This window comes from Labrus bergylta, chromosome 4, assembly GCF_963930695.1.
Source record: "Labrus bergylta chromosome 4, fLabBer1.1, whole genome shotgun sequence".
NCBI lineage: Eukaryota > Metazoa > Chordata > Actinopteri > Labriformes > Labridae > Labrus > Labrus bergylta.
The window spans coordinates 23725557-23742686 of NC_089198.1; the positions used below are offsets into that span (position 1 = coordinate 23725557).

At 37.1% G+C, this 17130-nt stretch overlaps 1 protein-coding gene across 2 annotated transcripts in view; it reads right to left on the bottom strand.

Annotated features, from left to right (window-relative positions):
• Positions 1–1253: 1253 nt before the first annotated feature.
• The window catches only part of pcmtd1 (protein-L-isoaspartate (D-aspartate) O-methyltransferase domain containing 1), a 16857-nt gene continuing 980 nt past the window's right edge, over positions 1254–17130 (bottom strand). For both annotated transcript variants that reach the window (XM_065954157.1, XM_020649541.3), the window contains exons 2-6: positions 8257–8721; positions 7719–7821; positions 7224–7395; positions 4367–4490; positions 1254–4012 (exon numbers count right to left, since the gene is read on the bottom strand). In XM_065954157.1, coding sequence (XP_065810229.1) covers positions 3639–4012; positions 4367–4490; positions 7224–7395; positions 7719–7821; positions 8257–8563 — 1080 coding nt within the window. In that variant the 5' untranslated portion in view covers positions 8564–8721 and the 3' untranslated portion in view covers positions 1254–3638. The remainder of the gene's footprint in view (positions 4013–4366; positions 4491–7223; positions 7396–7718; positions 7822–8256; positions 8722–17130) is intronic.

Here is a 17130-nt window from a genome sequence, read left to right on the forward strand (position 1 = left end):
TATTGCAAAAAGTGTACGGTTAAATCTGGTCAAGTATATCCTGAGTTTTACCCATCATATATAATTCAAGATTTTCTTATTAATGCAAAGTTCAAAAACTGATTTTACCCTGCAGCTTTGGTTTCCATCAAACATCTTGCGCCTATTACCTCTGTTTCCTGCAAGCGAAGTAGGGGGAGTTTTGCATCAATAATTTATATCCTCTTCACAAGCAGAGGTTGAATGGCCGGTCACTCATTACAAACTCACGCTGTGTAGTCAAATAAAGTTTAAACCCTCAAAACTGTACTTCAAATAGAACCACTGATTCCTATCTTAATTTGAGGGCGTAGCCTATGTGTGTCAAATGTTACACAGAGCAGCCAAAATCATTTCACTAGATTAAATGCTGAAATAAAATCAGAATAAATGAGTATTGTGCTGGAATATTTCACTCTTTAAAGTATGTTACATATTTGAAATGACTGAGTTAATATTCAACTATAAATATATGTTCAGAAGGAGCATGTCTACCTGTTTCTGGTGGTCTAATACATGCAACATCTAATTGCTGTTTCTTTGGTTGTTGACCTGCCATAGCTTCCATAACTCTCGTATATCTTTTTTATGGAAATCAACACAAGCTTAAAGTTTTGTCAATTCCTTTTGACAGAATGTAGCTTCACTATTTCATATTTTGTCAAAAAGTCAGATTGAGCAGTTAATGTAAAAAAATAAATTAATAAACAACAGTTGCTTCTGTTTCCATCAAAGCACGCATCTTGCAGCCATATTACGTCTTTGTTTCCTGCATTAAAATGTAGAGTTCTGTCAGACATGAAGTATAGTATATCACACTATTCATTTTTACTGCATAGTCTTGATGTTTATAAAGGGCCTTCTTATTTGATGAGCATCTAAGTGCTGCAGAGAGACATGTAACTAATGTGTATTTGTGCATTACACTCACATCCTGTCAATATATATTTTCATTGATTGATATTAACTTTAAAACAGCAGAGGCATCATCCAAAAAGGCTCCAGGCACATGAAAGAATGGGCTTCTCTGCGTTATCAATATATAGCAGCAGTGACAAAAACAAAAAAGATCACCACAAGCCTCGCAGAGATAGCAGAGTGGCACTTTTACTACTGTTTCTACCTCATGTCTCCCTGCAAATATGACTCATTTGACACTTGTACTACGTCAGACCTACTCTGGGAACCAAATTAAACACTACACGTAGCGGTTACAATGATAGGAAGAGGCATAATGTGATTGTGACCTTTATTTTTGTGCCAAACATTTATGAAGGAACAACACATTTTCAAAATGAACAGCACACTCTAAGAGAAATGAACCTATAGGCCTGATAAACAGTGACACAACTGTACGTGCTCTTGACGAATTTACCTAATATAAAGCAGAGATTGGTTATGACTTATTATGTTCTGGGTGCCAATTTTGTAGTCGACTCTTGTACACATTTAAACACAATCGCAGAAGTACCGTTAACTTTGGTGCAAGACATGACCTGAGAGTCGACGTGGCTGGCCCCATTGCTTTCAATGCTTCATGTGCTCTCTAATTAGCTATTACATTTCAGAGAATGGTGCACAAACCGCTGCATGTCTGTAATTGGTCATGTGAAATTTAATGGATGCTACGCGAATTAAATGGGGTCATTTTCTTATGGGTAATTACAAGAGGAATTGTTCCATTATTGCTTACTTGGAAAGCTTTTTGATGAATGTAAAAAAGAAAAGAAAAACGGACAGAAAAAAAGTAAACGTATTCACACACAAATTACTAATATAATTATCACCCCCATTTTCAAACAAAGTATTTTTTTTTTCATTACACCAGAACAAAAAAAGTCTTATCTATTAAACAGACAGCAGTGGAGTTTTGATCTACAGAGTTCCCAGTGTCAAAATACAGTACAAGAGGGCGCTACAACAAACCAAATGCAACTTAAACAGTATGCAGAATCATATGAAAACAATACATCTATATCATCACTTCTTATATTGAATAGAATTAATATCAACAACATTCAACTCAGCTTCTGGAATACTAAAATATGCATTCAAACTATGATGGAGAAAATTTCCAAGTCTGTGATGGTAAAGCACAAAGAAAAAAGTGTGACATCTATCAGTGATGTGCTATTTTCTTTCTCAATGTGGAATGTTTTATTTTTTTTTTCTTTTTCTTTTTTACAGCATTTTTAGGAAGGTAAATTACTGTGCCAGGGAACTCTCAAAAGTCCTAAAGTGATGGGGTTTGTTGGCACTTAAAGGCCATCACTATCCGGGAAGTTGTGCAAGCAAATTGTACTTTGATTTAACAGGATGAACATGACAAGAAGTCCAGTCCACAATAAAAAATTTGCCAAAAATGGCACCTTTGTTCATTTGTCTTTTTTTTCACTTGAGGACTGACATGATAAGGTGCTTTATCGGACACTTCTTCAGTCCAGGATACAAAAAGGCTTCAAAATCCTCAGTGATTCTGATTTGCATTGTTGTCTAATAGTAAAAAGGATGCAGTACTATACACAATTGTAGATGGGTCTCAAGGCCTTCAAATTGATTGATTTTATTTTCATCCTTTTTTGTATTTTTTTTTTCCAAAACAGTTCCAAACTTGATCACCTGGGACATCACCTCCAGTGACCAATCATAAAAAGTGAAGCAAAGTCAGGAACACCCAGCACATACACAGTATATTCATGCATGTACTCATTATAGACTGACATCTCCTCTTCAAACAGAATCCCCTTAAAAGAAAAGAACCCTTATTACCTTGATCAATTCTTTGAACCTCTGACATGATTAATTTAACCATTATACAAATTGAATCAACACTGGAAAGAGGAGAGGGCCTACAATACCGTATTATGTCGACCAGGATATCAGCTAGTCATACGCAAAGTGAGAAAACACAATATGTCAGCACCCTGTAGAAAAAGTTACTTAAAAGGTGCCCTGTAGAAAAAATGATGAACCACTCAGGTCGCTCAATGATTTCTTGTAATAGGAAGGTACAAACGTTTTGACTGAAAGTGAAATATCAAGATAAGTGATGACCTAAGAGTCCCATTCATGATTATGCAAGAACATCTTACTTCAAGACTCAAGATGGGAGGACTTGTCCTAATTTGCCTCTCAGTGTCTCTTGCTTCTTTCAGCTTTAATGAATCCTCAAACACTGACAGTAAGTTAAAGCCTTTCTTTTTTCTTTTTTTTTTAAAGCTGCAATAAAAGTCTTCATCTTAGCATGATCATATTTTAACAAATATAGTAAGATCTTTATTTTTTGTACAATTTTGTATCTGCACACTTCTGCAGAAAACCTGACATTGGGATAAAATCTGGTTTGCAAAACAGATTTCCGACACTAAGTCCATAAAGAATACTTCTTACAAGTTTTTTTGTTTCTTGGTGTACAATTCAAAAGAAAAAAAAGTCAACAAAATCAAAGAACTCATAACAATCATAACATTATAATCCAATAATATCTATGACGTCTTTTTCCATTACAGTTTTGCCATTAAGATTTATTGGAAATAATGCAACATTTGTACTGAAAAGGATGAAAAAAAAAAATTTCAGCAGGCGCTGCACCCATTAAGAGTGAATATCAAGTGAAACAGTCATTTCTCTCTGAAGTACAGCAAATATGCTTTCAATGACTCAGGCAGCGGCAGAGCCATTATTTGGTCTCTCAACATGTTCACTTGCTTGAGGATTTCAATGTCGCCAATGTCTCTGTCCTCCTCCTCCTCCACTTCCTTGTGCTCTTCCTCATTGTGCTCCTCCTCCTCGCTCTCCACCATTTGGGGGATCAGCTGATTGCCTACAAAAACATAGGTGTTGATGCGTCGTCGCCGGCAGCGCCTGCGTTTGCGCTTCTGGGGAACCCGTTGCACCGTCCCCTTCCCCTGACTGTCCTCGTTGGCCAGGTTCCTGAGCGTGCGGCGGATGTAGATGCGAGACAGATCCTGAAGGCTGCGGACAGTCACCGGCGCTGAGGACAAAGAGAGATGACACAGTCCTTCAGGGAGGTGCACCACAAAAACAAAAAAAAATAATCCATACAACTGCAGCGCTCCTTCAACTAGGTCAGCATAAAAAAAAGTGAGGCTGTCCAAGAGAAAAGTGGCTCTCACTTTTTTCACAGAAACAAAAGATGTGGCTCAATGAGGCAGCTTCAAGGGGAGCTTCTTATGTCAAACTAAATATTGCTTTAGGAAACATCTCAACAAATCACTTCAAATGTACTGTCTGATTGTAAAATACTGCATGCTCTATACTTGCAGGCCTCTTGACATAATAAAACATAACAAAGGCTTTTTGTTGAGGACAGAGGCTGGAAACTTACGCAGCTGCACAGTGTCAGGCTTCTCTCCATCAGCTCTGCTCTGCTGGACCAAGGGGGCAAAGGACACCGCCAAGATGTTTTTGCTCTCCCATGTGCACTGCCCAGTCCTGGTTATCTGGGTCAGCTGGATTAAGAGACAAAACCTGAACTCAGCACTGAGCACTTATAAATATGGAATACTGTGTAAAAGCTAACAACAGCCCAGTTTTTTATTGCGTATGTATTCATTGTAGATTGTGTTTTACTTTTTACCTTTGTGGATTTAAATCTTGGTCATGTGAATATTGTACCCCTCTGTTATTTTCTGAGGTATCTTTCTTGGAATTTGTTGCCATAACAGAGGTGATTCTATGTGCATATTTCTTATTTTATTCAACGCAGTTACCAGTAATATGCTGTTTAAACAGACTATTTGTTAGTTAATTTAAAGATTTGAACACTTTTGATCATCTTGCTCAATATTAAAGGTGCTAATTAGGGCTGGCAGATGTACATTCACTGTGTTACCATATAAACCCCTGGAGGAGGAATGGGCCCTCCTTGACATTTGCATATATACTCTGCTTTATCAAATAGGTGCATGAAATATTAACTCCATTTCTACACATGCTTTTCAGTGAGAATAAATTACTGCCAATAGCCATGGTGTACAACAAAAATATCCAGACTCTAGGGACAGTAAAACTCCTTTATCAAAGCACTTTAAAATTAATATTTCAGGACTGTTATACATTATGCTTGCTTTCACGTTGGAAATCAATAGATAAATAGTTGGAAGGTTATGAACCTGTTTTTTTTCTTATCTGGGAAGTATGAATAGAGCAAATGTGATATTATAAGGTCAAATTTTACAAAATTGAAATCGAGATTTCTTTTGCAAAAGCACCAGAGTTCAGAGGAAACCAGAACTAAGGTAAGACATACAACACACAGAGAATCATTATCTCCATCATAACAAGGAAGTTTATATTAATCCATTGCATTTAACTCTAAATATATGAAATCCTCTGTAGAAATCAAATACTGCCATTGATAAGTTCAGCTCATAATAATGAGATTTTCTCCTGAAATTGATTAATACTCAAAAAATATATTAAGGACTATATGTCATCGATTTAACAGAACAGCAAGACTCTGAATGGTAGAAAAACTCTGGTGTCTAATGATTCAATTCATCATTTCTTGATCATTCAAACAATTCTTTTTCTCAATTTAGGTATACATTTTTGGTCCATAGGAGACAAGCTTTTGGGTTACCATGGTTACAGAAGAAAGCAACTGTCAAGTTTAGTGCTAAAGGGCCTGGAACCAAGTAATGTTTGTCTTAAACCAAGACTTATTTATTTATTTATAAGACAGGCAATCAATTTTGTGGACTGGCTCAGTAATGATTCAACCAATCGTAGCAGTAATATTACACAGCACATCACACACCGCTACCAGACACATCATCTACATATATGCTGGTGTGAGGAGTCGGATATGTCACAAATGGTTTTCAGGGTATGTGAGTGATATCTGGGTGCTCCGGCCATAACATGTAATTATCCATCTAAAGTATAACAGCCATCAAAACACAATTAAAGCGCATGAGGCTTACGACTCATCTTGCATGATAATATGGCGAGTATAAATCTAGTAGGGGGAGGGTTAATGGTTTGGGGTCATTCAAGTGGCACACAACGGGTCCATTAATACCAGCAGAGACTGGACTGCCGGAGGCCCGATATACATGCATTCATATACATCTTTAATGTACTTCATTCAACAGGATAATACTCACTGTCACAGCACAAGGTCTCTGTGTGATTACGTTTTCTTTCACTATCACATACTTAGTTGTTTACATTTACTTTTAGTTGTGTTGAAAATGTGCATATTTGAAATACCGTTTCGATTGAAGGTTGTGATTGCAGCAGGCACTAGTTGCTGAAAGTGCAAAAATTGTTGTAGTGGTGTAAAAAAGTACAATATTTCTCTCTGAAATGCAGTGGAGTAGAGGTGCAAAATGGCAGAAAATGGGAAAACTACTTGATCTCTTAATGTTGCGGCTTCACATTTGTGCAAAGCCGTGTCTTCGAGGATGCCCAATTACACAGCGTGTCAGCGTTTTCAAAAGTCTCTCTTCTCCCGATAAGTCATGTCAAAAAGCCTTTTTGGTTTTTGTTGTTTTGGTAAACACAGGCTTGGTGCCGATGAAAGGCCACAACAAAGAGACTAAAAAGATTTGGTTTGGAAATCGTTGGCATTGGTGTTTACATGAGCTGAGTGGATGTGCGCTTTGTTGTTTGGATGCAAATAAGATTATCTGATGGAAATGATATTTCATTATCTGCACGATCACGATTCATCAGTTTGAGCTTTTTACATACTATTTTTACCTCAACTTTTATTGTCTTCTTAGACTATTTTATCATTATCTTGTGAATTGATTTTTGTTCCTGTGTGAAGCACTTGAATTGCCTGGTGTCTGAAAGGTGCCAAATAAATAAAAGTTTATTTTTATTATTATTATTATATAAATAAACGTTCCTTGCCTTACCTAGTTGCTGGTTAAGCTTCCTGACGACCATTTTCACCACCAACTTCCCAGAATATTCTAAATGCCCTTTACACACCCGGCAGCCATTCCACACTCACAAATCAAAAATGTATTTATACAGCGCTGTGTGTGCTTCTTACATGGCTACTCAAATCCAGGGCCAGTTGTGTCTTAATAATGCATGTGAAAGTTGCATAACCAGTCTTGTAGGTCAAAGCTTTTTTTTTTGTCCACGTTATCCCTCATGTGTTAGCATTTCGAGTAGCAATCAAGATGTGTTAAATTTGTGTCCTTGAGGCAGCATGTAGCACTTACCTGATCCTCTATGGGCATCACCAGAATGCCTCCAATTTTTAGCAGCACTTTCATGTAATTTTCGTGGTCTTTCTGCACTCCTGCGCCGCAATAAATGCGATCGTATTGATGACTGTCTGTTGAGATTTCAAGGCAATTCCCCACCACGAAGACGGGTTCACAGAACTCAAACCTGTGAAAATATAATAATACACGGTTGTGGGTACAATACATTAAACAATGATGGAACAGATGTTTGTGCCTCTGGATTGAAGGCATCACGTTTTTGTCAAAGAAAAGATGATCTCACTTAAAAGCTGGCATTAAAACCTGAAACTTAAACACAAACCTATATTATGAAAACGAAAAGATTGTGCGTCTTAAACGTGAATGGAGGCAGATATTGTTTATGTCCCCAAGATAATCAGCTGCAGGTTAATATGTAAAAGACACATTTTGAGGGGCATAACATTTTTTAATTATATTTTCTGAAATTCCTCACAAACTTGTACTTACTTATCAAAGGTTTCACTATTCTTTATAAAATCATCCAGTTTCTCTCGGGCATATTCAACAACATCCTTATGAAGCTCAACTCCATGGTTCACACCAAATGGTCCTAGCAGAAAAAACACAGGTTTTTACAGAATTACTTACTACCAGATATGGTATCATTCAGAGCTGAAACAGATAATTGTCAAATGATAGATTTAAATTTGTTGGATTAATATGTTCTTTGAATGTTTAGGGAAACAGGCAAACAAAAAAACTATTTGCAGATGGTCTCTTGAGCTTTAGGAAATTGAGATGGGCATCTTTTACTATACTTTTTGACATTATATTGACCAAAAAAGTAACTGATTAATCAGGAAATTAATCAGCAATCAATTGAAAAATGTGTTGTTATATTTACATTTGCATTCAAATGACTGTGGGTTCTGAATTATTGTCACACTTGGTGTACTTCCTAAAATTAGTTGAAACTTATTATGTATTTGTGCACTTCCCACAACTGAAAAATCAAAGCTGTGTCATAAGATTACAATATGCTCACCTATGATAAGACCAACCATTGTGCTCAGGTAGCCAGTTCCACTGCCCAGGTTGAGGAAAGACAGTCCTGGCTGCAGTTTGAGGGCCTCCATCACCTCTGAGTATATACACGGAGCAGACAGGTGTATGTTGCCATGCTTCCAGGCCAAGTCTTTGTAGGCACTGTCCCGATAGCCGTCCAGGTAGTAGTCACCGCGGTCTATGGCCCGAAAAGCCTGTTCAACCTTCTCTGTGCGGATATACTGAGCCTCTTTCAGATTATCAATGAGGTCGTCATTGTCCTCCCCGGCGCTCACGGCTCCCCCCATGGCGAAAAGAGAAGACAAACACAAGGGCAGAACTTTTACTCAGGATGAGTGATTCCTCTTCCTCCTCAGAGTGGCATGGAGATGAACGGGTGGCTGAAGGACGCTGTGACTCCTCGAGTGTTAGCTCAGACAACCGTCATGTCCAGGCAGGGAGTAACCTGTGAAAAATTATAGAGGTACGTCATGACAATATGGCTCCAAGGGAACATGTCTTTTTTAAATAAATTTACGAGACAAACGCAACGTTTATATTCTGATTGAAGCAAAGATTTATACTGTATATCTCCAACAAAACCTTTGTATTGTGGAATATGGAATGAGACTTTTCCAAATTAATTCCATTCAGGAGTTTATTTAGGTTTTGCAACGCCATTGTTGAGAACTCAATAAGATCCTGCAGCAGATTTTTTTAAATATTTACGACTTAATAAAATACCTATCAAAACGGCATGTTTGACTGTATAATGTATGTTTTTTTTTAGACAACTTTAAGACGACTAAGCACAAATTACTCTTTCTATTCCAGTTGTTTGTGTTTATTTTAAGCATGCGGACCTTTTTCACAACAGACATTTTGACATTGTACAGCAGAACGAGCACAGTTGTGATTAATAACCTTAATGATGGGGACATTCATTAGACGTGCAAAGGCCTTGGTTTAATACATGCAGGCTCACAAGCTTCATGGATCAGAGCCTTCACTGATGTCATTTGTTACACCTCTGATTTTCCTGTAAACACATTAAAAACTGTCCGTTGTGAAGAAGCTCTCTATTCCTCATGTTATAGAGGTTAAATGAAGTATGAGTCACAATATAGCTAGCAGAGAATAATGCCCTTCATGTGTAAATCCCTGGGCTGCATATTTAGAGCGGAATCGAATACCTTATTGAATTTCTCACTCGACAAAAAATGAATCCACACCTTAAAGAAAATTGACAGCAACTCAATGCTTCCAGCTTTTTAAAAGTGAATGTTATTTGTTTCTATATTAGTGAACTTTTGTCTCTACATGTTTAAGTTAAGACCGTTGGAAGGACTATCCAGGCAATTTGAAAGGTCAACGAGCCTTGGAAAACTATAACCTTTCAAACTACTACTGACAACAGACATTGGTTGTAGCTCAAATTCTTTTAGAAGAGAATTTAATTCACATTTTTGACTCTTGCTCATAATGTCACAACGTAAACCTGGAAGTAAGCCATCTGTTGCTGACACTGTGCTTCATAGTGCTTACGTCTGTACAGCACTGCTCTGTCCAGAGGGAGGGTTCAAGGTTAGGAGATAAACAGCTGAAATTCGGAGAGGCTGATAATTGAAAAAAAAAAAAAAAAAAAGGATAAGAAAAGAAAACCCTATGCTGGCACATTTATTGTTTTAGTACAAAATCAATGTTAATCATCGAATGATTAAGTGTCTGGGAAATGCATTGATTAATTGATGTGTTATATATCATTATTGATTCAAAAATCATTGCTAAACAATGTTCCTACAAATTCACTCAACTTATTGATTGACAACAATACTAACAACAAAAGAGATCATCTACAAGGATAATAAAGAAGTAGTTACGACAAAGGTTTCAGGATCAATTGTCATAAGGTACATATTTGTTTTCTTACAACCTTACTCCAGTTTATAGATGCACACAACTCAATGCCGGGGCCATGCTTTGGATTAAGTCAGGGACTTTTTGTAATACTCTAGATTTAAACACAGAAGGTCATGTCGAGAAAAATACACATCTGGTTCAGAACATAGTTTTTTTCTGCCTTTCTCAAATGTTCGCTTTTTTTCTTGTTAAGTACTGAAAATGACTACTTTCTGTTTTTAAATGTCCTTCGAGCTGCAATTATCTGTTATTTTCATTTACTGCTGATGATTTTCTCAAATGATGGATAATTATTTGGGTTTACAAAATGGGTTTACCCACCCAAAATGATTAAATAAATAATGTAGAATTAAATGTCTTTTGTCATATCCTAGAGCACAAGGTGATGTCGTGTGTCAGAGTAAAAGTCCAAAACCCCAAAATAGTAGGGCCCGACCGATATGAGACTTTTGGGAACGATATCAATATTGAGAAGACGATTTATCGGCCGATATCTTAGATCTATGTTCGAGCTCTAGAGATAGATAGATTTAGATATACACATTTATTACGTTGATCCCTCAAATGCAATTACCAAACACTTGTGGAAAAGATATACAGTAAAAGGAAGACAAGATGGTCACTCAACAGGAAAGTAACTGCGCATGTACGTGAATCATCGCTTGGAGGGTGATAATGCTTGTTGTAATCCATACAGCACACTCTGCTGGTGAAAGAGAACTACTAGTGTAATACAATGAAACTCAAGTGCTATTTGACTGGTGAATAAATCTAGTAATATCAATGCATATGTGAAATAAAATTACCGGATAACGATAGTGACTGGATATGCCAACATCTGCCGATATTATCAGATGGCCAATTATTGCAGTCGGGCTCTACAAAATATATTATTTACTCAAATAAAGGAAGTTAATCCACATGTTTGGGAGCCTGGAAGTTTAAGGAGGTGTGTGGAAAAATGACTTTAATGTATATTTGATCTCCAAATGTTTTCAGATGCGTTCTTTCAAATCGTCTTAACCATTAAAAGACTCTTTTTCTTGAGAAAGACAAATGCTGAAAAGGTGCAGAAATATGTTTTAAGCTGCTCACCCTTTAGCTCATCTCAAAAGCTTTAAAGTCTTTGTTTTTTTTGTTTTTTCATTTTAGGCCGCATATGCTGAAAGTCCGAGAACACTTCTGGGCAAGGTTAATGGAAGAGGTCAATTAAAACATGCACTGATCTCTGGTGCTTTGAAACTTTCTCTTTAAGCACTGAGCTACTGGCTTTACTATGTAATACTTTGCTTTGAAGTACCAACGTGCAGCAATAAAGAGGAACTTCCCAACACATGCTGGTCTTTAAACATTTCACAGATGCTTTGATAAGTCAAATACCCCACACCAGCACTGACTGAATAGGTATAGCAGCTGAGGGAGTTAAGTCTTGAATTCCCTCTGTGCCTATTCAGCATCTCCACATCTCACTCAGCTCATAAAGATTACATTCGGAGGTGACTATGTAGTAGGTAATCGCATTTTTCTCACATGCAAACAAAAAAGAATTATTGATTCGCTCACCATGCATGATTGTACAGCAGTGTACTTTTCTCATCTTAGTTTTTCCCTCTACCCTCTCTGTAATGCATAGTCCTCTGAGTCGGAAATAGTTTAAATTCAAATCCGGAAAATGGGTCAGGAGAGGCATCCTACAGGTAAATTACTTTCGGGTGCTGCTGTACCAATGATAGCGTGTCAAACAGGAGTGAATTTTAGAAGGTCTACTGCAATATAATATTCTTACGGTCCCTTATTCTACATTTATATCAGTTGGCCTGTACACAGAAGGGTTGTGGAAAAAACACAATTTTAAACTTCAACTCAATATTAGTCAAATTCAAATAACATTGATACCTGTTTCAATATCACGGCAACAGAAATAAAAGTCCCAAGCACCCACTACTGGGTATATATCTTATTTTGATTTCCAAAAGTTTTAAGCAAACTCATTGGCCTTCTGAATGTTCCCCTGCTAAGCTTGTTTACCTTGTTTCATTAGAAAAGCAAACAAGATCCAAACACCAAGAAGCTCCCGTTTGAAGGACTTATTAATAAGTGACGTTTCGAGCCAACACGCTCTTCCTCAGACTTGGCGTGTTTTAATCGACACAATGTCTATACTCCCGTAGGCTACAAACACTGACAGAACAGTGAAAGCTGTCAAATTGCTTGTATGTGTGTACACACGCCTGGCCAATAAGGCAGATTCTGACTTCAAGACACTCATATCATGACAGCCATTTCCAGAAGGATGCACATTACTTGTCAGGCAGTTGCTTGTCAGAGTTTGACTTTAAAAGCTCTGTGCCATTCAGCATAAAAATAAGTGGTCAAAAGAAATACATACGTTTTGAGGTAACTGCTAGGTTACATTTTGCTGCTCCTGCTTATCGAGCTAGCGGCGTAAGAAAATGAATGAAATTACATGTTTTGTCAAAATGAAACCAGCCTGAAAACTGCAAACAGCAAAAATGTTAGCCTTTGGGTTTAAAACATGAGGATGTATTCAAAAAATCAAACACTCTTTTGCCCTTTTGCCTTCTTGATTCTGCATTGAATCTCTTGAAAGGTTCAACCATGTCTTTCAACCTTAACCATCCAAAACAGAAAATAATAAAGAAACATATATTTATAAGTGAATTGTTTTTTTGCATCTAATTCTTCAATACAAATCAAAAGGGACCAGGTAAGTAATCAAACATATTGCTAAAGGGAAACTATATCCAGATTTTGACTATTTAAATACAACCCATGGCCTTGGTTGGCCCCCTTGTGTGTATAAAAAGTGCAACAACATCTCAGGTCATGCCGTGCTGTCATGACCCGGTTAGGGACATCTCTGTGAACCATGCAGGATGACGAAACATGCAACTCGATATCAAGTCTAGTGCTGTAACTCCATATCAGGGGCCTTTCTGGGCAGCACACACACAGATGTGTACACATACTGCTGATCAGCACGCGGCATGAGGTAAGAAGATAACCATAGTGGTTTACTCCAGTGTGAATAAGAAACCTTATCAGCTTAATTAAACCTCTCTAAGCTAAATTAATTATTTACCCAGACCTCTATGGCAAAATACCTGAGAGATAGAACTGGATTGGTGGAAAATGACACATCATTCTCATAATAAATCTTTAAAGTCACAAGTCTGACATTTGCTATCAGGAGAACACAGAATTAATATGTGATGTTGTTTTGACAGATGACAGCTTTTTTAATATGTAATGTGTTCCACCTCTAGCGACAATAGCCATGAAAAATATATTTCTGATGAACAATTTCTGGTTGTTTTTTTTTCCCAATACGACTTGTGAATATACAAATCCTGCTAGTGAATGTACATTTCTTCAGGCCGACATGCGACTGTTTTGTCCCAGATTCACTGCAGCAAAAAATGTGAACATGTTCACATCCAAGGATAAGATACTAGATTAAAGGCTTGAGAGGTGTAATCACTGAGATCTGCCTTTATAGGAAACAAATTAAGCAACGTTTTTTTCCTCTGTGATGTTGAATGTTTTATTATTACAAAACATATTTGCCAATATGCAGATGTAAAAAAAAAAATCAGCTGATTTATTCCTAAATGCACAGTCACGAGTAAAGTCCAGTCAACATATTTGTCAGCTTGTGATACTGGCTGATGTGGGCCATACATTGGCCTAACACAGATATATCTGTGATCATGCTTTCTAATGATATGAAAACTTCTATTACAGAACATGTAATACAGGAAACAGTGGTTAGGAGGATTTACGAACAGTGTAATCACATAGTTTTTTCTAGTAGAGTGCAATCTGACCATATTGTTGCACTTTACTCAGCAGGCAGCAGTTTTTCTTTTTGCAGTACCACGTAGCAGAGCATCACAGTGGGGAAAAGCTAGTCGGCAAAATTTGTTTTTATCATGTCAAATTACCTTTAATTAAGGCATTTGTCTAAGATGGAGCTTTTTGAGTACATTGAGAAGTTGTATCTGTGCACTAACTTTGTAAAAACTGGCTCTATAAATGAACAACTTTTGGCAACAAAATAAGAAATCTGTTAATTCTTACCGTCTAAATCAGAAACTCCTTAGAGCTCAAACACCAAATAACATATAGGTTATTTGTGTCATATACATCAGGGTGTACAGATTTTCCTCCACTGTTCTTTTTGGAAAAGAAACACAGAATTCCCCTTTACTATTATATATGTTTACATGATATTATTACTAATACTTGTACTCATGTGTAGCTAGGCTAATGGTATGGCTCTGGGGAAGTTTGTTAGTTGGTCAGGCAGTCTGCTGGTCCTTATTCATTTGATGATTGCCTGGGTGCTAATGTAGTGCCACCAGCAGGTTCACTTGTTCAGGATACCTCAAAGAATTATGACCCACTTCCATTAAACCTGCTGTGGTCATCCATAGCACCAAGAAGATAAATCATTATGGTTTCGGTCACCCTATGACCCCTTTTTTCTGGCACCATCGTTACACTTAATAGTAAGATTTTACATTATATACCTGCAGATCTGAAAAGTGGAAGATGGTAAGATTTGCTAAGAGGACCCTGCAGGATACAACCTTTGGATTGTTTTTTTTACCTACTGCCCCTTCCTCTAGTGTCATCTCAATACAAACTTTTACACATTACCTCTCACTACTGATTCTAAAAGGTCAGAAGAGTTCTCACAACAGGAAGATCATTTCTTTTCCATCATGGCTTTATGCTGTTTACCCACTCCCATTAAAGTTCAGTGAGTTTAAAGAAGCAAAATAATAATCTTTACAGAAATATATGACATAGCAACACTTAATGCTTTGCTTTCTCTCAGTTTCTAGTTTGTGACTGCTTACGATTTAGCCTGCATGTTGTTGTGTATTACACTGGTACAACCCATTAATGTATACCATCCCATGGGACAGGACATTATTTTTAATTATCTGCACAATTCTCCTAGTTTATTCTTAAAATATATTAAATAAAATATTTTATGAATACCGTTATACAGTTTGTGGTTATGTTGGAGGTTAAATAAAAAATATTAAGTTATCCTGGAGTCTAATGACCTAACTTCCATCCTCAGACCAGACTATAAGATCGCCCCCCAGATCCTCTGAACATATTCATGTTTAGCAGTAAATTAACCCTTTCCACGTACATAATAGTATGGCTTTGTCTCTTACTCAATCCCCGGGCTTTTTGTAAGCATCTCCAGACTAAATGGAAAGTGTATTGGACTCTCTCTGCATGAGTGCAGTTTGACTGGACTCTGTGTTAATTAGTCACAAACAGCCAAGGGATGTGACAGTGGAGCCTAACAACAGGATGTGATTCAATGTAAGTTTGTCTGTGTGTAAAAATAAATAAATAACAAGAACTCCATTAGTTCTCTGTCGTTTGCTCCCCAGTTTGTCTATTGTTGTTTTTGCATCATAATAAAAAAGAGGTCACACAGTTTTGTTATTAGCATGAATGTTTGACTCAGTCAGTTGTCTTTGCCTCAATGTGTGTCACCAAGTTGAACCAGCAACTGTTTGCGTCTTGCTATCGACTTTGTTTTTCTCATCGGTGAGGTGCAGGATAATAATAACAGGGTTGCCAGCAACGCTTTAGACTTGAACTGTTGTTAATTGTTGTCATCACAGAAGTGTACCTTAGACTACAGATGCAGCTTATTGGAGGTTTTAAATAGCATATACGTGAAATTGAATGGGTTTTTTATTGGCAGAAATTCTGTATTTATTTGATTTATGCTCCTAAAATTTTGTTTACAACTGTTCTTTGCAAATATATTACTTAATGATTATGTTTGGATTTGGAAATCTGGTAGGGCAAAAAAAAAAAAAGATATGTTAAGGTGCCACCTTGAGGCCCAGAATATTATTGTAGGACTATTTTCTTTCATTTTATTGACAAAACTATTACTTCAGAAAATGACCATACTTCAGTGATTGTTGGTTACAGTCCTAGTTAAGATTCTCGGTCACGCTGATGATTTACAAATAATGGTTTAAGATTTCACCTGTGAGGATGTGCTTTGTTTCTTTATCTTAAAAGGAAAACAAGCACTGTGGCAACATTTTCACTAGACTTGAGAAACTTGATGGGGATTTGTTTTACATCATTACTGTTTTCAGCCTGTTGATAATAATAGTAATAATAATAATCATAGCTTGAATCTATATTGCGCCTTCAAGACACGCAAGGAAACTTCACACCGGAATACACTAACAAAGACAACACAAATTCTGTATATAAGCTGAGTTTTTCTCTTTCACTACACCGGGAAAACTGAATACTTTTGGGTTGTGAGTGAAGCATGACATTTGAGGATGACATCTTGGCTTTGGGAAAAAAATGATTGCCATTTTAAGGCCAAACAATCAGTTAGTCAAATAAATCAAAAAGAGAATCATCAACAATGCATGAACTGATAATTACACCCCTAAATGATTGACCCAAAGCCTTAGCTGTTTATATTAAACTCCATGGTGGTTTGTGATATTTTCTGAGGTGTAATGATGTTTAAGCTCCATCTATGCAAATAAGTCACTAAAATCAGTAACACGTTAAAATCAGCTACACTCAGGTTCTGAAGGCTGTCGTGTTTCTTGACTTCATTCATATTGTTTTATATTTCCCTGCTCACTAGCTGTGCATGCAGCGACGTTCACAGATGTTCCTGATAGTCACACAACTGACACCTGATGAAGCCAATCAGCTCGTTTCCTGGTCACGTGCTGCAGTTGCCACACAGACGGCAGCCTGTCAGCCAATCAGCTGCCGGGAACACTTTCCTCGCAGTGCGTGTGACGATGGAGCAAAACAACAACAGCGTTATCATGAAATGTGGTCAAGCGTTATAAAAAAAAATCAATAACACATAACTCCTGCCGGTCCACTTCTCTGGGAAATCCCACGG